At 38.0% G+C, this 24,968-nt stretch overlaps 1 protein-coding gene across 1 annotated transcript; it reads left to right on the top strand.

Annotated features, from left to right (window-relative positions):
* The first annotated feature begins 8,559 nt into the window (after positions 1-8,559).
* Positions 8,560-24,317, top strand: LOC145784556 (uncharacterized). The gene is made up of 9 exons (XM_082596398.1): positions 8,560-8,688; positions 9,633-9,872; positions 15,606-15,755; positions 16,238-16,400; positions 20,072-20,193; positions 21,807-22,023; positions 22,493-22,752; positions 22,939-23,019; positions 24,019-24,317. The coding sequence occupies exons 1-9, from the start codon at positions 8,577-8,579 to the stop codon at positions 24,024-24,026; spliced, it is 1,353 nt and encodes a 450-aa protein (XP_082452524.1). The 5' UTR covers positions 8,560-8,576; the 3' UTR covers positions 24,027-24,317.
* The last annotated feature ends 651 nt before the right edge of the window (positions 24,318-24,968 follow it).

Genomic DNA, 24,968 nt, shown 5'->3' with positions numbered 1-24,968 from the left:
GGATCGGAGAGGCACATGATGATGATTTGAAGAAGCGCCAATTTGAGGAAGCGCCAATGTAGTCCGGATGAGTCTAATCACAAGTAGCCTATGTTCGATTAAAAATGAAACGTTTTCGTAATTTTTTAAAAGAATTGCTTGTTTTAGGGTTCTACGGAAAGTACGACATCATCTTGCCCAGACAGAATTATTTTCTTCAACCTGACATTATGTTTGTAGTGACGCGAAATAATGATTTTATGTGTGTCAAAACATCTACTTTAATGTTTCTTGATTTTTCTAATTTTTTGGCTGCCAGATTTTCATGTGACCAATTTATTAAAGCATATGGGGTAGAACAAAAAAAGTTTTTTTTTGTTTATGAATGATTGAATGGTTAGATGATTTTTCATAGTTGAATCAAACCTCTCTTCCCACCTATGGTGCATTTTACAACACTTTGAAAGGGTGCAGCATTTCCAAGGAAAATTACGCTTTGTGTCAAAAAAATCTGGCAAGTAGAAAACATGCAGACCATGAAAGACTTTCTTGTGTATTACAATAATTTGGATGTGGGTCCCTTCTTGGCAGCCATTGTCAAAGCTTTTAATTTTTAGACGAGTTCCGTCCAACAGAAAATATGATTTTTTATGACTTTATAATTTTTGAAATAGAACTTATAACTAGGGGATGAGATGGAATGAAACGGAAATTGGAATAGAAGGCTGATTTTGGGATGGAAAATGTCAAGGATGGAAAAAAATGGATGATCAGACTGTAGACAGTCTTCCATCATTCTATTCCAATTCCATGACAAACTGTTTAACACCGTATCACGATATACAAAAGTGATAAAATAAATTGAGTGAAAGTTTCGTTTGATCAACGTTTCTTCAAATAAATAATTCGATTTTTTGTACGTATTGACCCAGCACGACTGTTGTTCTGGTGGTTGTTCGAAACACGAGAAGTCGACAACGTTCACACTTTATGAGTAGCATAGTTTCACTACATTGCTCTTGAATGACTCTATTTGTGCAAACACTTACACAATAAATCAAAGAATTCGGGAAACAAAAACATTATTTGACAGCATGCATTATATTTAAAATTGACGCTTTAAAAATCCAACTGCGAAGTGTTGTGATATAACCAATCAATCAAGGCCTTTTCAATAGCTTATAGCTTCATATAAGTGCATTGGGCTACATTGTAGGCTATCTTCATGTGTTTTTGATATTCATATAGGCTCAAAAATACAGCTTTTGTCGATGTGGAGGACCCGAAAAAATCATGCAGTTATCTGACTCAAGGTACCTCCACAATTTTAAATAAAATTTAGGCGATAGAAGTTTGTTTGTTTTTCATATCTTTATCCTGCATTGCGGAAAAGCGGACTTAAGCGTACGCCTTACCCACTCTGCAGCCGACGGCAATGTCTGTTTCCGGTTGTCTACTCTACTTATGACTTAAATTTGGTACTACCCGTTACTCGAAATCGATCACTGGGTAGAGGCAATTATCGTAAAGTTTCTTGCCCAGAGAAACAACAGCAAGTGCGGGTGGCTGGAGTCGAACATGCAGGCTCTCGACTGCGAGCCCAACGCGCTAACCACTCGGCCACTTGCCTACTACCACCGAGATTACAGGATATAATCTCGATCATAACGGCTTACCCCGCTACAAACTCCAAACACTCACCAGGCAGTAACCACCACGAAAACAAACAAAACAGCCGCTCCTACACTTCACCAACCCGCCGAAACTTGTGGACGATAGACCTGAGACATCGAAAAAACCAAGCAGTTACGGTATCTAAGCGAAATTGAATTTAATGTTTCACATGAATTGACAGAATTCGGAAAATAGCCACCCCAACGCATTCCACTTCGCTGCGCTCTCTGCACACCAGAATTGTATCAAATACTACAATTGTAGTTAAATCTAATTGATTACACATTTTTATGCAATTGCTATTGTAATTGATAATTTTTTGTTGACGTGTAATATTATACTGTAATTTCAGACATTTTAGTCCAAAATTAATTATATCTGGTAAGTTGCACGCACGGTAAGTAAGCTGCTGTTGCACATATCACTTACTAGGTAGGTTTTATCCAAAAATAAATCTACCGTACAATCTTTGATAAAATCAAACTGTAATAAATCATTGTTGAACATAAATATTGAAAGATTTATTTTTTGTTATTGAAACATGTAATTAATAACATTTAGAAAATTGTGATTTAAAAATTTCAGAACGATGTAGGCTGATTGTAGGCTAATCTAATTGAACTGAAACTACATAATTGATCCAACTCTGTTGCAGACCAAGTTTTGAAGTTGCACCAAAGCAAGACCCCAGTTACATGTTTGCTACAGTAGTTCTAACACCAGACGGTACTTAATCCTTAGAAAAATATTATTGTTAAATTTCTATCTAAAATTTAGCCACAAATTATCAGATGGAAGATGTAATGGAAAAAGATGGAAGAAATTTTAGTGATGGAATGGAAATGGAATGGAAGAAAATATCAGGATGGAGGAGGAAAAAAGTTCTTCCATTCCATCCCATACCCTACATAGGCCTACTGTGTAACAACGTAGCTTGTTTCACTGCCATCAGTTTCACAACTTTCTGTACCACCAAACAAAATATAACTTTAATAACTTTTACTGGCCCTAGTCTTCATATATCAAATGCCGCTTACCATCATTGAGGTCAAGCATAATTGCATGGGTTGTCAACGAACCTGTAACCGTTTGATCACATATCATCATAGAAGAAATAAAACGTGAGGATATACTATCCATCAACATGGCGATTGATCTCAGGGTTAGTTCAGCTAGTTTCAACTATAGCCTATACTCGCTGGTGTTAAGTTTATGCTTTTTATCAAAATAAAATGCAAAACGATGCAATTTGGATGCAGCTTCTTTGCTTTAATATTCAAATGCTTTGAACTTGCCCGTTGATGTTTCATGGCCGGGATAGTTTGGTAAATGTTTAAATTGTAAACTTAGACGTGAGCATGATATCGACGAGTTTGTAGTTAAATTATGTTTAAAAAAATTCTGCCGGGTTTGATGAAAGTTATGGTCGGTGACAGGCACAGGGCCCTGAGGGAACTGATCAAGTTCGAGCTCCTGTAGTTTGTGGTTGAGATGTTGCGATTTAAAATGAAGGCGTGCTTGTGGTCTTGCTTTGCCTCCAGGCGAAAGCTAGCGGCGAAATATATTTACCGAGGAGTGGCTTTTATAAAAACAACAAAACCAAATCCGTTCTTAAAAAGAAGGGACATTATTCAGTCAATTTTAAGCCGGCTTAACTTTAACTAAATAAAAAGTTGCGAACACTCAAAACCTGCAATTTACAATCACCTGCTTGCAATTGCTTTTTATGCAAACATTTATCGCCACAGAAGACATTTTTCTCTCTGATAGAAAAGCAAAATCAAGTCCAATTTTAATTGCATGACATTGTAGCAGTTTAATAGCAATAAATTGTAGTGGTTAAGCTAATTACAACTGGATTGACTTGGGCATTCCTTTAAAATATATCATTATCGGTGTTAAGCATTAAGAAAAAAAGATAACAGTTCTACCTTGCAAGTGAATGCCAACTGTTAATTGGTCAATCTCTGTAACCAAACCTGCGTCCGTGGTCCAAAGCCTCTCTCTAGAGATATTTTTTGGGTAACAGACCTGCAGTAATGCAACGATGAAATATTGTACATGGCGGTGGTTCGACTCTTGGGGTTAGCGCTTGAGTAACGTATTTGAAGGACTGGTCTCGATTCAGTGATACCATGGTGATACTAAGATGAAATAATTCACAGAGAACAGCACTTCGACAATCGGAGACTTCATTCTGTCAACCTGGGTAACCGGGCTTGCGTCAATGGTTTAAAGCTGCTACAATGACAAAATTAATCTTTCAGAGGCTTTTTCAGTCCACGGATAAAGATTCAAAGTCAACCAAATAATAAATGGTACGGTAGCTATCCATAATGCAGAAGTGTGTAATGCAGAGCGTAATTCCAAGTAGAGTAGCCTAAACTCAAGTAAAATAAACTCGTCATTATCAAAGTAATTTAGAAATGGTTTATCTTAGAGTTTGGCCTTTCCAGTAGAAAGTTCTTAAAGAACAAATTAATTAGAGTTTCAACTTGCCTTTTATCAGCAATTTGTGCATCCACTTTATAATCGAAGAATATACAATTGATTGAGTTTCGCTTTTAGCAGCATGATCGTTGCTTACTTCACAAACATTGTGAAGTAAATAATCGAAGAATACTGAAATAAAAACTTCTTTTCATTTTAAGACATTGGTAAAACCTTAAAAGATTGTAGAGTATCTATCGGTATCTATGGCCAAGCGTTGTTAACGTGGGAATTGCTAAGAGCTTATTTCTTGTGAGAATTTAGTTTTTCATTTAAGACTTCGATTAAAATATTACTGTAAACTAGTTTAGCAAACTAAATTTATAGGGGAGAAATTTAGATTTGAATATCATCAAAAAAGGCTCCCCAAGATAAACAAAAAGGTTGCGAACCACTGGAACAGCCGATATTGTTTCTCAGTCCGCCTATTTGATTTAGTAATCAGGCCTACTTGTTTAAATTTATTTGATATTGCAATTAGAAATATGTAGCGTACTTTCAGCAATAAACAGTACAATTCATGAAAGGAGAAGAACTACGCTGGTTGCCATGATAGAAACACAATCCTATTTTTTTCTGCAGCGATTACTCTCAAAGCTCTTCTAATCGTGACCAAACGTTTTGTCTTTCCACGTCATCATATGAGCTTTTTGAGGACAGTGAGCTTTCTAGTTTCTTGGAAACCATCGACGTATTTGTTTGTTTATTCAATCTTGTTATCACACAAACGAACAAATGTGTTCTGGTTGGCAGTAGAGTTGATAGGGCCTCAACAGGGTGGCTTAATTTTGGACACACGGGCAGGAGATGATTTTTGGGATCCGGAATCCTCCCAAACGACTCGGAAATTTTAGGAAATCACCGCGTATTCTTTGGATATGGTGCGTTTCTTTAAAAGTGTCTTAATTTGGACCGCCAAGGATATCATTGGTACCGGGGTCAATATATCTACTTAACTGCCCTGCTTGTTGGTTTCATTTTTCAAACTAGATTAAATTGTTACAATAAACATCGGAGTCGGTATATCGTCAACTCGAAAGTAATGGTCATGGTATAAAACAAGCCGTGCTCAGGCAATTGCGTTAGTGTGCTAATGAATGTAGGGAGCAAAATTCGAATAAAGTAGACAATTTTAAATACTTTGTTTGTTTTAAGTTAGAATAATGTTATACTTCATGTTGTTACTTGCCGGTACACAGCTAGCAAAATTGGTAATTTTTACATTTATTCAACGTCTGCAGACGTTCAATCAAGGTAAAAAAGATACCAATTTTACTAGCTACATCGAGTTAGCTTATATAATTTTTGTTTGACCGTAACAAACATAAAAAACAACTTAACAAACTTTGTGAGATTACAAAGCAAACTTTTTATTCAAATTTCTGCATTTTTTGTAAAGAAGAGATGTCTCAGCAAAGAGTCAAGTTAACAAACCGAGCCTCCCAAGCTTTTAACTGTAACATTTCTAAACCACCAATCAGCAGATAAGATTTTTTTTTTTGAGTCAGACCGGTTTTCTTTTTTCGGGTTATATAAACTGTATACAGTGTACACAAATAATGATACGCCGACCTTGTTTTTAAAATCATTGCATAACACCCTTTGCATACCACTCTTAAGAAATTGCCATTTATAAGCTATAGGTAAGCCTTAGGATACTCTGTACAGTTTAAACTTTATTTAAATCGAGTTTAGAAGTTTAGGTTACAAAAAATGTTAACAGTCGAAACGAAAGTTATAAAAATGCTTATTTTGAATTTATTTCTCGTCGTTCCGTCACAATCGAATAAAATCAAAACCAACAATTACCCAACTTAGCAATAGCGAAGATATGCTGCGAGATTTTTAAGAATATGACCACTGGTCAGCAGAAAATTGCAATCAGAATTGGCTTTATGCACAATCAATCACATACTTCGGAGGCAGGCCCGGATTTAGGGGGGGGGGAAGAGGGTGCAGGTGCTCTGGGCCCCCCTTTTGAAGGGCCTCAAAGTAGAAAATGTTATTTTGTGTTATTTTTTTTCTTTCAGCCTTTGAAGTTTCTGCAAAATGCTGTGTAATGCTACTGTAGACGTAGGGGTAGGTTTTCGCGCCGTAGGCGCGAAAAGTTTTTTTGCACTGGCACCCTCCAATCTAAAAGTGCCCCGGGCCCCCATCAGCTAAATCCGACCCTATTCGGAGTGGAGAAAAATATAGTCGGAGGGGAGCAAAAGGCCACAAAACCTGACTCCGTACACCTCTACTATACCTTCTAATCACAGATTACCAGTTGCAATATACACTACAGTATTGTAATAATTTTCCTTGGTACAAAGCCTTGGCTACCCTCCGTGAAACGATTTTCAGTTAGCCTATTGTGTTTTGAACTTTAACTCTGAAAACTTTTAGAAAGCCTTTCAGTGATGGAAGCATTCTGAAAAAATCATATTCGCAGCAAAATGCTGTTGCAATGAAACTAACCCTAACATTTATTTTTTTGACTTTATAAAAATATAACCGCACCTTGCTTTCAAAGGTAACGGGACAATTGTTGACACTTGTTCATCAATAGTATTGGACCAATCATTGGCGATTCCCGTCGTAGCTGAAGGCGAAACGGACAAGTTGACAGAGGGTGGTACTGTTGATTGCCTCCGGGAAGGAAATGCCGGTCACATATATACCTCCACAACATGACAGCTCAAACATTATGTACGAAGAAGGGTGAAGACTGTTGTGTTAAAACGCGATTTCCATTGTTTTTAGTTGTTTTTTTCTTCAGCTGAGAGTTAGTAGGCCTACGTTATATATTGGAACGCTTTAAGTTGAGGTACAGCTTTTGATTAACTGCTTGAAAGCGTAAACAAAAGTGATTTATTGGAGGCGTTAACGGCCCAAAGATAACAAACTGCAATTGGTAGGAAAGACTTAAGCTTACATAAAGACAACTTGAGGTAATATTTTGTAAATGCTCTTGATGTAGCTTTTAGCCTATTAACTAAATGCATTAGATGATGCGTTGACATTGTAGGGTATCCACGATGATGCAAAAGTCGAAAACATTTTCTATTAAACTTCGTTCATCAAGTTCAGCTTTGACATATCCACAAATTTATATGCTGTGTGACATAAAGCATAATATGAACTAAACATATGGTACTTCGCCGAAAGTGACGAGAAGAAAAAGGTTCAATTCAAGTAAATTTCTTGACCTGAGCAGCTTGGTACTGCCAACCGCGCAGAGTGCGCGGCCGCGTGCGCTGCCGTGCAGTATTTTGATGAGCTATCGTGTGCAGTGCGAGCCGCAATTGTTGTTAAAATATTTTTGACCACTGAAATTTAGTTGGTCAATGTCTCTCAAGAAATCAAGTCTCAGCATATTTCATCAACAACAAAGTTGCTTGATTTGCTGTAAATACAGTACGTGGTATACTTTTGAGAAGCAGCACAATTTATTATAACTGTCAGTTTCAGGCGGAATTCATTCAGTTTTGATGTTACATTTTTCAAACACGTGATCTGAAATTATCCTAAATTTGTAACCTATACCACATTATCTATTAGGCCTACCACAATATTTATTTCATAAAAGTTGTTTACTTAAATCGGCCAGGCAGATGTCCACTGGTAAGACTGATTCACTTAACATTTAAAGTATTTTACGAAATTTTACATCTTGTTGCATATTATTCCATAATTGAACTTGCGCTCTACAAAGAACGAGATAACTCGTGGTTTGTAGGTTGATTGAGTTTTCACGTATTTGATTGGTTGGTTGGTTTTGAATCTTTATCTTCGGACTGATAAAGCCCTGATTGGTTATTTCTGGTAGTTTCGCATACTTGTGGAGGCTTTTGACGCAAGGCCGGTTACCGAGATTGACAGAGTAAAGTTTTCCGATTGTTGAAGTGTTATTGCCAGGGAATTATTCCATTCACTAGATACTGCTGCATGGAGTAAGAGCAGTCCTGAAATGCGTTGCTCAAACGCACACCCCGAGAGTGGAACCAGTGCCACGTGATCTTGAGCCGGGCGCTTAACCACCGAGCTAACGGGGCGGACTTGTAGTATTCTGGACGAATATGTGCCGACACTGGAAGCTAAATTGAAGAATGAGATCTGGGAAGACTGGCTGTCAACACATCAACACACTGAATGATATGTCGATGTTGAAAGTAGAGAAACTTTGAAAGAAAAACGTTGCGCTGCTGCGAGCAGCGATTACACAAGCTGTCCGCCTCAAGGATTGTTGTTGATGACAGGAGTGAAGGCATAACACAAGAGATTGAGAATATACAAATGTGACTCTTTGTTTAGAAAAATGTATTGCTAAACCAAACACCAATTTCCCACCATTTGATTTTGTAACTCCAAGCACGAACGAGCTAGATTTATGTTTAAGATGTTTCAACTGTTTTTTATTGTTCGTGCAGGATCTAGCAGCAACGACCATCATGATAAAATTTTTTAAAGCGGTTGTTTGTTTTCTGTTATTTTCTTCTATTTCCGCTCAAATATTTAGCTTGCGTCCAGCTCCCCCGCCTCCGTCCACCAACACTACAACAGGTGAGGAAAGCTACAACTTAATAATTATTTTCTAAAACTAGAAAATTTTGAAATGTGGAATGGTAATGTTTTCTGGCCTATATCGCTATTGCTTTAGACCCAGTTCAGCCTTGCAGTAACCATTATGACTTGGTCTAAATATCGAAGTCATCGATAATGCCGATGGTGATAAACAGATGAGTTTTTATGTTGATCTAGGTTAGGCTTCGTCTACTCAGAAATCCCTACTTCTACTCAACAGTCAACATAATTCCCTTCTAATTCATACACGTAGCCTACATTTCAAGAGATAGGCCTATAGGCTATGTTTTGTGTAACTATCATCGTTACTGGTATGTATCAGAAATATTCCCCATTAATAACTCACATCTGCAGTCTCAACTGATCAAAAACTAAGCACAAAATAGTGTTGAAAAAAATAAACGAAAATAGTTATTCAATTTTGATACGTAACACCTTTGAGTAAATTCTGAATATAAACTGTGGTTCTTAAGTTGATAACACGATTCTTTAAAGTTTGATTAAAGCAACTGTTCGAATAAAACAAAATTTTCAGAAAGCTTTGAAATATAAAGAGTTGATATAGAAACACAAAAGGATAGCCATTAGGGGACTGTCAGAATAAACATTTTCGCTTTAACATCAAGGCGAGTGCCATACTTAATCTAAGCATGGGAGGATGAGAAGACAAGGTTCTCATTATACCAAGCCTTCGGCGCTTATGAGAGTAAGGTGGCAAAGGTAAGTGGTGTTTTTCAACAACCATCTTAAGCGGGAGTCGAACCAGGATTGCACGATTGGGAAGCGAACGCATTATCCGCTGCGTTATTCCACCGCCTTTTCTCTGTAACTGAAGTTTAATTGCATATAGTCAGTCGTTGTTTAAAACAGGTTTCCAAATTTGTGTTTCCTGCTATTTACTCAATAATTACTTTTTTATGCAGTTCCCATCACATATTCCTTCAACCTGTGGACAGAATATACAAGGTGTGATCGGATTTGTGGTGGAGGGACAGCCACCCGGTCCAGGCAGTGCCTGTCCAGTCTAGGACGACCTGCAACACGATCTCGGTGCATGCAGCAACGCAACAACTTCGATATCTTCCAAAATTTAAGAAACGCTTTTTCTGGAGAAGATTTTACCACACAAGTTGAAAGTACGAGCTGCAATACCCAACCCTGTGGTGAGTAAAAGTAAATGTGGTATACTGTATGCTATGCCAGTGCTTATTCATTCAGTGCAGATGATATACACTTATTGGAAGTACATTATTGGATAGTTGAAGTTGGTGGGCCGGTCCATGTTGAGGCATAGCGCTTTAAATGCAAGGGACAGTGATACATAATGTTTTGGATGCTTTCAGCCATGTTGGTGTACTGTACAGTGTACAGTCTATTGCACAAAAGTGGCACCTAAGTCTGAAAGACATGTGGGACCAATGAAACAAGTTCATAAATGTGGGATCAATGAAACAAGTTCATAAATGTGGGACCAATGAAACAAGTTCATAAATGTGACTCTCAGTAATGCCGATGATTTGTAACCTAATAACTGCACTTGAAAGTGTTACCACAGTTTGTTTTATAGGTCCTATGTATTGTTTAGCTATGAAACACGTTATGTTTGGTTGGAATAATTTAAGAACAACAACACTTCAACAATCAGAAATTTTACTTCGTCAAACTCATTGACTAGGCCTAGCTCAGTTGTTTAAAGCATCTAGGCCTACAAGTAGCTACGCAAAACTGTCAGGTTTAATCTCTAAAAGAAGCTTTCTCGGTGCGAGGATAAAGATCAAATCAAGCAATCAACTTTTGAAACGAAGCATACTTTACATCTTCAACTTTTATAAAGTAAACAACCAGGCCAGCCTACACACAAAAACAGCCTACACACAAAAACAGCCTACACACAAAAACACACAACAAAACAAAATACGAAGCTGAAAAGTGAAAATAAAGGTTTAAAAAAACACAATACAAAAAAGTTATGACAAATATCCGAACACTAAATATCTAGGAAAGTCCTAGACAGGTCGCTCACTTACCGTCAACATTTGGAGTCACTACGCAAAAAGATTTCAACACGCACAGCTTTGCTAAGGCGTCTGGTCGGCTAAGGCTGAGGAGCCGAACTTGACACCCTGCACAATAAGGCGATGTGAAATTTGAATGGACAAAATCGAATTATCACACAGGGTGACTACTGTTGTGTAGAGTATTTTTGTAAAGTTTTATGCAATAAAATCCAGTATCCGTAAACATGTAAGCGTTTTAAGGTTAGTATTTTCTAATTCTTGCAAGGTGATTCCACAAAAAATACTATCACAACGCATCAATCCACGTGATCCAGATAGCGCGCTCTGAATGGCTAGTTAGGGAAAACGCGTTGTGTGCCGCACACACGCGCGCGCGAGCGATTGCTGTCTGCTGCTGAGAGATTTATAACTTGAGATGCTGAATTGCTGATTATATATTATTAAAGATAAGGCTGCAAAATTCAGATAAGAAGTTGTGTTCAGCCGAAATGGTTGCTATGATTTTATGCTTGGTTGTTAAATCATTCAGGCCTCGGTTCAAAGTTAGTTTAGGCTAGGTTTTCCAAATTGTGTAAAGTAGGCCTAAGAGGCAGTGTCTGTAATTATCAGGTCTTCCGGAATAAGACCTGCTTATTCAGGTGAAGTTGCTGTTTGTGGTTCTGCATTTTTTATATGTAGCTTTGAGAATGACACTAATAAAGTTCATAGTATTACGGAAGGCTCAGACAACTAAGTTTTCAGCACTTAAATTCCTAGTTCTGTGTACTGTAAGTGGGCTATGTTTTTTTTCAAAAAATACAATAATCTCTTCACATATTATCTTTAGTTCATAAAGCTAACCTTGTTGTGAGTAGCATTGTTAACTGTTAAATCATGCCTAAAAGTTCTAAAAAGAGAGTAAGAAGCTTGGAAAGCTCTTCTGTCATTGGACCCTCCAAGGAGCTTCCCACTGCTGATTTACCAACACTACGATATGTTCTTGCATTCTGCAGCCTACTTTGTTAAAGGTGATACTCAAGTACTTTATTACTGCAACTTTTTCTCTGACAGGTTTTAACTAAGCTTGGCAGTGACATAAAACATAGACCAACTCGTATATCTTTGTATGGATGAAGGGTAGTTGTTAAAAATACTAACATATACCGTAGCTTGCATGAATGAACAGTACACGTAGGCTACAATAACCAACTAGCAGACACTTTTCAAAACTTTAATGTGTTGAAATAATTAATTGCACGTTTACAGAGACAGAGCACTCACAAGGAATTAATTTTTCAGGAAGCTGGAAAAAAAGCTAACTATTCTCTTTTCAAATGAAGATCGCATTCCTAAAACAATTGAGGTTTCTCCTCTCCCAACGTTATCGTGGAGTAGAAGCACCGTTATACCAAATTGGGCTTCTTGACAAAAGGACAACGAAAACGCTTCAAAAGAGAGTTAACAAAAAGGTAAGTTCTTACATACGGTATCTTTACAAACTTTTTTGGCTAGTAATTTTCTATGAAATGTAGGCTAAGGCTTTATAAGTACGGTATATTCTTTGATAACAGGGTCATGCATAGACATGTCCCATGTTGTGTACTGGGGTTAGTCAGTTGTTGTCATTGACATGGCTCTTCTAACAACATTTGTTGAATGGAGCCATATGAAAAGGAGAATGGGTTACTGCCAATTCTACAACCCCACTTCACCATTGCAGATGTAGTGCAACCAACTCTAGATAGTAGGTGGTTTAAGGATTTTTCATTTTCCTAAAGCATTTCCTCGTGGGAAAGTGATTCAGATGTTCTGATTTCTATGTCTGTAAAGGCAGGCTTGTGCTTTCACTAAAGCTAGTCGTGCTATGGCGAGAAGATTTTTCTTGACTACCGTATCACTGTTTTTTACTGCCATTTGTCGGAAAGAGTATTATTTGTTATGTTTGGCATATATTGTTTTTCGTTGTGACAGTCAGAAATAAAAACAAACTGAACTGATTTACATGGATTATTTTGTGTTCTTTACATTTATCATTCACACAAAAAAATTGTTTTTCAAGAGCCTCAAACAACAGCGAGGAGATGATTTCGCTGCAGCAAAGAAGTCACAAGTGATAGAGGAAGAGAACTGGAGAAAAACAGCAGTTTTCTGCAGCAATTGATGAAGAAATTGACTCTCCTTTCGAACCAGCTGCACCTGGTACATCTGAATGTGACAATGCCCCGGTATCCAGTGATGATCCTGCTCTGCGATCTTTTGCTGTGAACATGTTAGAAAATATTCGCAAAGGCAGTAACTCTTGTGATGGTTCTGTCCGCATTTTTACCCAACCAAAATTAAATTTGGATGCCAACTCACTGTGCTCTTTGATTGGGACCATGCCACGCTTACTGAGTCTAGCCTTGCTTCACACTTGACCATAGATGAACTAAAGGGTTTGATAAACACAAAATTTGAATGCCCTCATTTTCCTGCCCATACTCAGGCTGTGCAGCGTCTCATTTGGGAAGTCACTAACGACTGTGGAAGTGTTGCTGGCCATCAACGACAGGATGGTTTCATTCGGGCGAGAATTGCTTCGCGTAGGGTCTTGCCGAAAGCAGACACGAAATCTGACTTTCTTTCATTGGCTGCAGTATAATGTTTTGACATTCACCATTGTTTCTTGTTCATTGGCTGTATTCTTCATTCGTTTGTGCACGTTTTACAAGCACATATAAAGTTGGTTGGTTGATGTGTAAGCTACCATTGGAGAGTTGCAGTTACTATATCTGTCAAAAAACAAATGTAAATCGGCGAAAACAATCGAATATTAATGCAGTGCGTTGTGTGATTATGTAATTCATATTACTACAACAAAACCAAAGTGTCATCTTATGCACAGTGCATTCCTACTCTTGCCATAGAAGTGAAAAAGGCTTTAATATCATCAGTTTTTGCTGACCAAGCAAAAATAGGGTTGCCAGGTGATTGTTTAATATCTTACCGTACACCGCCAGCCTTTACCTAAAAGGGCAGCTAGCAGTCGCATCATATGTAATTGTTGTTGTGGTTGTTAAAGTTGGAAATTTTTACAATTTAAAAAAAATAAACAGAGTTTTTTCTTCAAAAAATTTGTACCTGGCAACTCTGTGCTGGCAACAAATGCCAAGGACAAAATCGACTACATGTTTAAGGTTACTGAATATTTTTGCGTGAAATTTTACAGAAATACTCTACATAGCAATAGTCACCCTGTGTGATAATTCGATTTTTGATTTTTCAAAATTTTTTGATTTTCACATCGCCTTACTGCACAATGCACATTGCCACCATTGTGCTAGTTCACGCTCCAGCACAATACTGTGCACCTGTCTGCAGTCGCAGTGCCTACTGCTATCAAATTGACACTGCCATAAATGACGCTTTATGCACCGTGACAGGATGCCTGCGACCTACACCATCGGACAATCTCCATGTCCTTGCAGGCATCCAACCAGCTGAGCTTCATCGCGACGAAGCCATTCTGTTTCTTTCTCGCCGCGCTACGAACCCCAATCACTTGCTCCACTCAAGTTTCTACAAGTGTGTCTGCGAGCAACCCCGGCGACTAAAATAAAGATACCAATTTGTACAGGAAGCACAACTCTTGGTGAAAACTGCTGAAGACCAATCCAGCAGTGCGGCTATTTGGGAGGACTACCAACAGAGCTCAGAGTGGAAGTACTTCTCAAGACTCCAAAGTTTCATCTCCGACACCGGCCCCATCCAACCGGAATGCTTTCTCCAAGGAAAGCCTGGATGTGGCTCATCCGCCCTCACACCGACGTTGGATTATTCCGCTCCAACATGCGCCAGTGGAGGATGGCTCCATTTGCCATCTGTGAGTGTGGCAAGGAGGAACAAATCGCAGACCACACCTTCTGCAACTGCGCCATCTACCATATTTCAAATGGTGTGCGTGGTCTGCGTGAACGGGATGAGGAATCAATCCAGTGACTGCTCGACACCTGTCCAAACATCTACTGCGAGTCGCCGCCACTGCCCAAGTGGTAAAAGGCACAGCTCTTCGGCCCCTGGAGTGACGAAGAAGATCGGAAACATACAAAGGATAGTTCAAAGATCCTCAAACAATGTTTTATTCGATTTCGAGTAATGGGTAGTACTAAATTTCAATCATAAATAGAGTAGACAACCGGAAACAGACATTGCCGTCGGCTGCAGCGTGGGTCAGGTGTACGTCGGAAGGCGTACACCGATGCATAGCGCTCAAGTCCGCTTTCCCGCAATGCAGGATAAAGATACGAAAAACAAACAAACAATCTAGATGAATGCGCATATTTATAGCCCCACTATTCCGTTATTTTTGTTCATAAACAAATAAACGCAGCATTTTTTGCAATGATCAATGAAGATTTAATTGAAACAAGAACTAAAATTACCCATCATATCTTTGAATAACTTTCCAAATAACTTAACTGTCAAAAATAGGCATAAAATTTATCTAGACTACCCTATAATAAAATTAACAGTCAATACACAAACATGTAAACATGTCTTTGACGAATTGAAATGTGGTTTGTTTGAATTTAGAACTCAGCAACAAAACTTGCAACTCAATCTTTTTTTAGAACTCACATGGCTACCTAAGGATTCGGCCTCATTTGCCACATTTTGCAAAAATTTTTAGATTTTGCTAAATTTGGGCGAATGTAAATAATTTTTTCCGAAAGCTATATTTTTATGCTTTCTTTGCTGTTTTTCCCAGATGAAATGTCAGAAAATGTCAGTCAAACACTAGCAGTAGCTGTAATCAAAATCTGCAAAATATGACAAATCAGGCCGCATCTCCTGGTGGCCATGGAACTCATCATAGTGATGTATTAAAAATACGATTCACGTCCATTTCTCTTCATTCAGCTGTAACGGAATGGGAGCCTTGGGGCGTGTGTTCGGTTCCCTGTGGAGGAGGCTTGCAATCTTCATCAAGACAATGCTTGGACTCGGTCGTTCAAAGTGAATGTAATTTCGAAAGTTCTAGGACAAGGAACTGCGGAGATCGGGAATGCTGTAAGAAGTTCATTTTTTAAAAACAGATCAGATTTACTGGCAAGTTGTTTGTAAAACTATGCAGATTCGACTTTTACTAGTTTCAACTTTGACTACTAGGAATACAGAAAGAAAATTAAAAGTTAATATTTTTGTTTAAACATCCATGTTAATGTACCTACGTGCAAAAATAATCAGCACTGATTGCCAAAAAATGACAGATAACTGAAAAGCGTATTAAGTTTTTTGCCAAATCAAGTTTTCTGGCAAATTAAGTTTTTTTAACTTATCTTTTTCGTTTGAACTTTTGGAAATTATGTTGCAAACGGATCAAGCATTTGAGTTATGCAAATCAGTTTTTTCAAAGCATTGACACCAAATAGATGTAGGCTACCCTTCGAAAAAGTTCTCTATTTTTTTTTATCAGGTTAAATGCGTCTTGTTGCTTGGTTTCGTTTGCTCAGTGTAGTCTTACTTAGCCAATAACCCTTATGTATTTATAGTCAGGATGGGTTTGTGGAGCGATTTCGGTGAATGTAACCAAGTTTGTAATGGGGGAATAATGATCCGGACTAGACAATGCGAAGTAATTTTAGACCCCAACGATCCAGAATATGGCATTGTAGCAACATTTCTCCAACAGATGAGTTCTTTCCAAGGCTTCAAGTGAGTATCGTGAAAGTTCGAGGGACTTGCAAAGTAACTTATATCTCAACAAAAATCAACGACTTTTGTTTCTTCTTTTCAAAATTTAAGTTAGCGTAAAAACTCAAAGAGTTACTTAGTCAAAAGAGTCAAAGACTAACTTAAAATTGTCATGTGCTCTTCAGAAACTCCGTAGAGGTAGGCTATAAAATAGAGTTGGCCTATATTTTGTGAATATAAGGGAAAAGGCTATATGGTACAATGGTTTATTCACCTTAGGCTACCCCGATGTTCAAAATGTCTAGGCTATGTGAAAATTACCTAAATCACATACAAACTTTTGTGCACATTTTGCCGTAAAATCATTGTGAAAAATTGAAAGCAGAAAAAACTGCGGCTATAACAATTTAAAATTAAAAAAATAAATCCAACAAAAAGCATTAAGTTATTGAACAACTGACCTATTTGAAACCAATCAAGACAACGAAAAATTGTCCAAATTTTCTGGAGAGAAATACCCTATAATTAATAAGTATCCTGCAAGTCAGCAGTTGTGAACTGAGCAAGCTGCAACTAAGTAAGCGACAACTGAGCAAGTGACAAGTGAGCTACAATATTTTAGTAAGTGCCTGAAGTTAGTAAATGATGAAACTGAGAAAGTAACAACTGAGCAAGCCAAAACTTGACATGTCGCAAGTCAGCATATTCAGTTTACCAAGCGATAACCAAGCAAGTCCGATGATAGGTGAAAATCTTGTAGCGATCCATTATTGCTTCTTTTTACAGCAAGTTAGCTTAGATGGAAAAATACAAAATCTTTGGAAGATGACGTGTGGGTTAAAATGGTTCACTTGTTAGGAAGTAAAACTTATCTGACGCAATAATGGATCGCTACAATCTCACTTGCTGACCTGGACAGTAGGGTGGGCCGTTTTTGACTTTTTTTCGAAATTCAAAAACGGCTAGTCATAAAAAGTGGCACATGCATGAAAAAATTACGTGTGCAAAATTTTGTCAGTTTGGGGGTGCATCTTCTGCCCCCGCAGGGGGGTCAAACTTTCAATTTTTTGAGAAAAAAAAGGGGAATTTCACTTTCCGTTTTAACATAATTTTTTTTATAATTTTTCTACTGGCTAGTTATAAATTGTAAGTCGGCCGTACCCAGAACTTTCCAATGTAAAGGCATGTTTGAAGCTTAAGGTTTACTGCCCCCGCATCGACGACCAAAATGCTGAATTTTCACCAATTTGAGATGCTATTTTGTCATTGCTCAATAAACAAACTTGTCGCAAAAGGGCGAGATGGTGTTAACGCTGTACGCTCATTTATGTTCTGTCCATTAACTTCAATTTTCCGCAATGTAGGCTACTTGCCCGCAGAAAAATCGTGTCCCTGTTACAGAACAACAGTTCCTTCTTGATCAAAGAACAACTCGCATAATGGTGATTGATAAACATGATAAATCGGCCACAAAATCTAATTTAAACGTTTTTCAAGGAGAGTCGAAAGATCAGAACAATTCCGTTCTTTACGTGAGAACCCAAGAGCAGGCACAAGTAGTGCTTTAGTTAAAACACCTTTAATTTACTCAAGCTCAGAAACTTTGTCATCCAATGAAGAACGCTGCGAAGATTTTGATTATCAACCCAGTTTTGCCTCGAAAAACCCCAGAAAAAGCAAGGTTGCTTCCAGTTTAGTAGTATTTGCTGAATCATGCGATCGTATTGGTATTTCAGATAGGTCTGCAGCACTTATTGCTTCATCATTTCTACAAGATGCGGGAGTTGTAACGGATAGCGAATCTCAATCAGTCATAGATAAAAGCAAAGTGAGAAGAGCGAGAAAAAACATAAGGTTTACAACTCAAATGGAAAGTAGGCCTATCATGTGCATAAATTTGCAAAGCATATATTTTGATGGCCGAAAAGATTAAACCATCAAACAAAATGAAATTGCTTGGCGACTTCGAAAACATTTTGAAGTTGAAGAACACATTACTTTACTTGAGGAGCCAAGTTATCATTTCATTGGTCATTTTACTGCAGCCAACTGATCTAATGTGTCAATAGCTACCGGTATTCTTGAATATCTTGGATCCAATAAAATTAGCTACGATAATGTAATGGCAATTGGATGCGATGGAACCGCAATAAACACAGGTCAAAAAGGCGGTGTGATAAAGCTACTGGAAGATCATTTCCAAAAGCCACTTCAATGGTTAATATGCCTACTCCATAGTAATGAATTGCCTCTTAGGCATCTTATAAAAGATATGGCAATATTAGCAGACCTGATAGCTTCACTGGGCCCATTATAAAGCAGCTAGCCACTGTCACACAACTAGATGTTGTAAAATATAAAGCAGTTCCTGCACCAGAGATTGAAATTGATGAAAATGACCTCAGCACTGACCAAAAATATCTTCTACACATGCACAGAGCAGTGAAAGTTGGAGATATATCAATTCATTTCGCATATAGGTAGGAGTCCAAGTATAATGAACCACTCAAGATGGTTGAACACAGCCAAAATAGAATTCTACGTTTATGTGTTGCATCTAACGCGTCAGCTGTATTGGTGGAACGTGTGGACTATATTATGAATGTTTATATTCCAGTATGGTTTGCCATGATAAAAGAAAGCAATTTCACTAATGGCCAAAAACATTTCTTTAAAATTCTACACTCTGCTCAGAAGCTATCGAATAAACCCCCAATATCCTCAACAAAGTAATATAGAGCAATGCGTTTTATGCCCATCCTGAAAACATTTGTAAATAACAAATTTGTGTAAACAAAATCATGATAACAATTCAAGTGGAACTGTACAGTACATTCCATTTACGGAATCTGCAGATCATATTGCTTTTATTCTGAAGTAGCCTAAATTATAGGTTGCGTTTTATAGCTGCAACTCATCAAACGTAGGCTACTATTGCTTTTAGTTTAAGCAAGACTGCGTCTTATAGTTTGTCAGTTCGTATCATCCTGCAAAGTTAGTGGACAGGACATAAATGAGCGTACAGCGTTAACACCATCTCGCCCTTTTGCGACAAGTTTGTTTATTGAGCAATGACAAAAATAGCACTTCAAATTGGTGAAAATTCAGCATTTTGGTCGTCGATGCGGGGGCAGTAAACCTTAAGCTTCGAGCATGCCTTTACATAGGAAAGTTGTGGGTACATCCCACTTACAATTTATAACTAGCCAGTAGAAAAATTATAAAAAAAATTATGTTAAAACGGAAAGTAAAATTTCCCCTTTTTTTTTTCAAAAAATTGAAAGTTTGACCCCCCTGCGGGGGCAGAAGATGCACCTCCAAACTGACAAAATTTTGCACACGTAATTTTTTCATGCATGTGCCACTTTTTATGACTAGCCGTTTTTGAATTTCGAAAAAAAGTCAAAAACGGCCCACCCTACTGGACAGTGGCTGAAATGAACTTGCTGAGTTGAAGCACTTGCTGAGCTGTCGCATGCCGAGTGGTCCGACGACTATAATTAGTCGCCCTCCTAAGTTTTCATTTTTGTAATTCCGTATCTGCTTCAAATAGACCCTATGCGTATTAACCTACGATTAACAACAAATGGCAATCCAAATCAAATTCCTTGGCACCTAGTGTTCTTAATGCCGAGTAAATTTTTTTTCTGACGTCAGACTTTGCATCATTTTATATTTTATTGAAATTTCAGTTTGAATATTTTCGGATTTTCTGGAACTTCTCCTTCCCAACGAAGCTTTATGCAATCTTTCCGTCGGTCCTGTAGAGAGTCAAGGGAGGAGCGCCGTGTTTGCAACAACCAGGCTTGCCCACGTAAGTTGCTTCCATTAAAAAAATATTTGGGAAAAGTGTTTTTGATAAAAGGCTTTTTTTTCTCGCGCATTGCTAAATATTAGGACACCTGTCGGTTAGCCACTGCCTGGTATCTTCGTCGATGTAAACTAGGCCTTCTACACCATGGGAGTGTCTGTGCAGCTTGCAATGGGCTACCATCTGGGCTCGCCACAGTCACAGGCAGCAGCACCTTCTGCCCAGTCCCCAATGTAGCATGTCTACACCATAAGGCGTTTTACACCAGAGCAGGATTCTGCCTTGATGAGGCAAGTGTGGCGATGCCATGACCCATGATGCAGATCCAATCAAATGACACAGTGGAGATGTGCTGCCTGATAATTGTTTCACACAACACCCCATGGCACCACTGCTTGCTAAAGCATCCATCAGAAAGTCGAGTACAGCGCGTAAAAGCAACTTTTTTATTCCAATCGATGCTTTAGTGGTTTTCTCGATGTGGTTGCATGTAATAGATGACCGTTGTTTTGGGTTTAACACTTAGCTAGACAACTTCATGCTAGCGCCCCTAGCTGGCTCAATGCCAGCGAGGACAGACAAGCAGTCGGTTGGAGTTGATCGAAGGCCTCCAGTGACAGTTTGCTGGCTGTTGTTGGTTGTGCCTATATAGTGCTGTTGATTGGCATATCGACAACGTCATGTCGGTGCATTTGCGTCAAATAACAGCACAGTAAGCTTCTCAGCAGAGGTGTAAACAAAAGCAAAAGAATTTGTTTTCAGTAGGCCTACTAAATAAATAGCACCCCACCTTGTACCAGAAAGACGTTTCAGAGTGCAGTGCAAGCTGACACCTTCCCTCACAAGTGTTCTAGGTGTTTGCGATGTGTTAAAGACCAATCAAGTCGAACACTAAGATATAAGAGTGTTACTTCACAAGGAAGTGTCCTGCTTTGAATGTTAATCTTTTAATTTGAGTCTCTACTATATAGATGAAATGAGGCAATCATTGTTTTAGCTTCACTAAACTTGAAGCGTCATTGATGCATGTAGAAAGATTGAATGTCCATGTCAGTCATAATATTTTTTACTGTTTCCCACTTGCGCCGTGAATAAAGAATGCCAAGTCATCTACATATGCGTATTTATTTGAAGATGTAATTGAGAAGTCATTGATGTACAGTAGAGTAGAATGATAAAGTAATAATTAGTTTCAGACTATCCATGTTGACCATGGTGCCTATGCGTATATTAGAATGTTTTTAAAAATTTAATATCGTATTAATATAAAAACTATAACTTTGAAAATGTCATAGCAAATTATCAGGTAATGGTCAGTGTGTCACATACAAAAAATAATGGGTGTGACGTTGCCTACCAGCCGTATTCATCATATGAAAAGAATCATTTCAGAGTTTATAAAAGGCATATGTCTGCTACACTATCTTTTCAAAAGATAGTGTAGCAGACATATGCCTTTTATAAACTCTGATTTTATAAAATATATTTTGGACCTCAATGTGGCTGTAACTCGTATTCGTTGTAAGTGATTAAGTGACGAATTCATTATAATCAAGGCTATAGTTGTATGAATAAGCAGTTAGTGCACATAATCAGTACTGCAATTTATCACACAGCTTGCCCTGGAAACCAAATCTACCATACCTGCCGTCCATGTCAACGGGTTTGTGAGCCAGTCACCAGGAGAAGGAACAACTTCTTCCAAAGCTTCACATTTAGTTTCACATTTTTATTCCGTCCTCCTCCTTCTACTGGTTGCAATGGAGTTTGCGAGGCCGGATGTGGTTGCCCAACTTCTGCTCCTCTTCTTGGAGGAGACGGGTCATGTTATCAGTAAGTCTACAGTAGTTAACAACATTTGTTTAGCCCAGGTGGGCTTCAGTTGGGCATTAGGCTATAGGTTTCTAAAATGCATTCTGTACGAATAGCTTTGTCAAGACCATTAACCTGCTATTAAATACTAGTACAGTTTTTGTAATAATATTCTACTTGTGGTCACTTGATAACGCTACGTGGCTTGTTTGATGTCGCCAAGTTGAGCCACTAGAGGTCATCAATGTTCCAAGGGGCTAATTTTGAGAACCTTTAAAATAGATTAGACGTGGAGTATCTTAAACTTGGGTTTGGCATACGTAAGGTAAATTTAAAAAAATTCAGAACGATAACTCTAAGCTGAAATAATTGTTGATGAACTTAAATTTGCAGTAAAGTTAAATATAATGTGATCAAGCTTGCAGGTATGGTAACTGCAAGAACTAAATTCATTTCACTTAAAAAACTTAACACATTGTTTGTTGGTCAGATCGGCAAACCGATGTCCGATCAATCGTTTCCAAAACACTGGTGGAAGAAACTTCCAATCAACTATCCCAGTGAATCGAGTCACTGATGTACCAATCACTACCACTACAACTACAACTACAACCACTACCACAACCACGCCAGCCCCCACGCCCGAGGTTTTACCCAGAAACACAGACAGTTCAATTGATGTGTCTCAGGTTGAGATTTGCACATATGGCCTCATAATAGCAACGGCACCCGGAGTTCAATTGTCTTGTGGTAAGGAATCATTTAGGTTCATACTTTTATAGATTTAAAGAGCAAAAAATCTTTCAGCTACAAAGTTGAACCGTATTTTCTATTTGACACTGTACTCCTGCAGTACCAGTAAGCTAGTCTATTAACGATTATGTTCATGCGAAATTCTATTTGCACTTTTCTTATTCAATGGTTGTTGATTAACAGCTTGCTTTGGAAGACTGGAGGAAGTACCATGCTCTCGCACTCCCACTACTTCCTGCCCAGTGATATGCCGCGACTCTGACAGTGAGTTGATTTATTAACCAGTCTTGAAACTAATCTTGTGATGCAGTAATAGTCTTCTGATAACATTGTAGACTAAATAAGAATGCATTAAAGCTCACAATATCACGAGGCTTCCATAGGAAGGTTTACAATCTACGTGCGCAATGGAGTTGATTTTACAGAATAAGGGTGACTCATACACTCGTTTTAAAATGTTAATAGGTTTCCTTCAATATTAAAAACATATATTTATCTAGTTGCTTTGTTTTAGAATTCTTGTAAGTATAAACGACGAATTGAGTTGCGAATACACTATTTTTGTAAACTATGAAATTGACAGTGATGCAAAAAATAAAAAAAGCGGAAAGCTCGAACAAAACATATCAGTAGCCCATTCTGAACTACTGTTGTAAAACGAGGTCAAGTGTTAGTGAGAAAACTGCACACGAAAGTTAAAGCAACAAAAAATTGCATTTAAGCATGCGCATTTCCAACTGCAGCACTTCGCCGTGTGGTTTGTTCACATACAACGCCTGATGCGGTATTTCCTAATATTTGTAGAGAAATGACAATCTTTAGTTGAGGGTTTGCCTAACACGCTGAAGGTTTCTCTCAACATTCCACTAAGTTGGTTGGCAATGTAAAAACATGGTAGCCTATGTAGTGCTGAACTAATGACTGGCCGGCGTAAACTATTCAGTTTAGGTCAGTAATCCAAACACAATTCCCACAATGATTGGGTTATATTTGATGTTTCTTTATCACCTTTTCTTTTGACATAACACTTAAAAAAGACGCCGCTAAAATTTGCATCTATGAACAAAAAATGTTACAAAAAGTTGCATCGCAAAATGCCGATACCTACTTAATCATATAAAAAAGTTTTCTTAGTTATCACATATGAGTTAACTTGTGTTGATGTAGATTACGATGCAATTCTGCACAGGCCCAAGGTGCTGTGTGTAGGCTGTGACTGTGTGGCATATACATTTGTTTCATTCTTCATTCATTCTTTTTCAGATTCCTAACAAGGATTCTACAAAACTACAACTCTTCCAATTCAATCAACAAGGATTCAACTTTCAATCTGTTTCTCAAAATGCATACGCTACTTTAGTACAAAATTGCTGACGTAGGCCTGATCTACATTACATTGTTTTATTGAAAGTCGTTTGATCTCCATGTTTCGCCAATCAAGTAAACACTTTTAATGGCATCGATTTGCAATTAACACTCCATGCTTGCTTGTTTCCATTGCACTGCATTTTCTTACTGTGTACACATTCAAGAAACGTGAACAAAATAAACTGCTTGTGATATGTGAAGAGTTGATTGGTGATAAAAAAAACTTGAAAATTGCGAGTAGAATGGTGCAAGCAGCTCAAAGCTGCACGTTTTGGCGCTTCTGTTGAACAACTCAGGTAAGAGATTCTCAAACTGTGCGTCACGACGCCTTTGTTAGTTTTGAAATTTTCAAGTGCGTCTCACTGTTCGTAGGCTATCTACTTTATTAATTCATTCTTTATTTAAATATCAAATAGCAAAATGTGATCGCAAGGACATTTACAAAGTACATAAATAAATAACAATCAAGGGGGTCTAGGTGGTACTTTTGGACCCGGGTCCAGAATATTTAAGGGGCCCGGATTTAAAAGATTCCCCTCGACTTCAAACGTTATCAAGATCTAAAGGAATCCATCAGAGGTTAAAACAGCCACTTCAGCCATCCAATGGTAAAGCACCAGGCCCCCTTCTGGGTAACGGGCCCACTTCAGCTCTCTGGTGGAAAATAGCCACTTCAGCCACCAAACAGTAAATAAGAATTTATAGTAGCCTATAGTGATTTCCCTAATCACGAATAGTTAGTGAAATAACCCGAAACATGAATTTCAAAATAAACAGGGTAATGTTTGCATCAACTCAAAACTGAAATGGCACAGGCAAGAAGATTGCTATCCCTATTTCTGCAC

The sequence above is a fragment of the Aplidium turbinatum genome, chromosome 15 (genome assembly GCF_918807975.1).
Source record: "Aplidium turbinatum chromosome 15, kaAplTurb1.1, whole genome shotgun sequence".
Lineage (NCBI taxonomy): Eukaryota > Metazoa > Chordata > Ascidiacea > Aplousobranchia > Polyclinidae > Aplidium > Aplidium turbinatum.
Note: the sequence above shows the minus strand (reverse complement) of the source record. Positions and strands in the feature narration are given on the sequence as shown.

What these genes read in the sequence shown, in the direction of transcription:
- LOC145784556 (XM_082596398.1), top strand. Translation starts at nt 8,577, where the DNA reads ATGATAAAATTTTTTAAAGCGGTTGTTTGTTTTCTGTTATTTTCTTCT. An exon ending in CAACAACCAGGCTTGCCCAC is followed by an intron (nt 20,194 to 21,806) that starts GTAAGTTGCTTC and finishes TTTATCACACAG; the next exon opens with CTTGCCCTGGAAACCAAATC. An exon ending in CGGAGTTCAATTGTCTTGTG is followed by an intron (nt 22,753 to 22,938) that starts GTAAGGAATCAT and finishes GTTGATTAACAG; the next exon opens with CTTGCTTTGGAAGACTGGAG.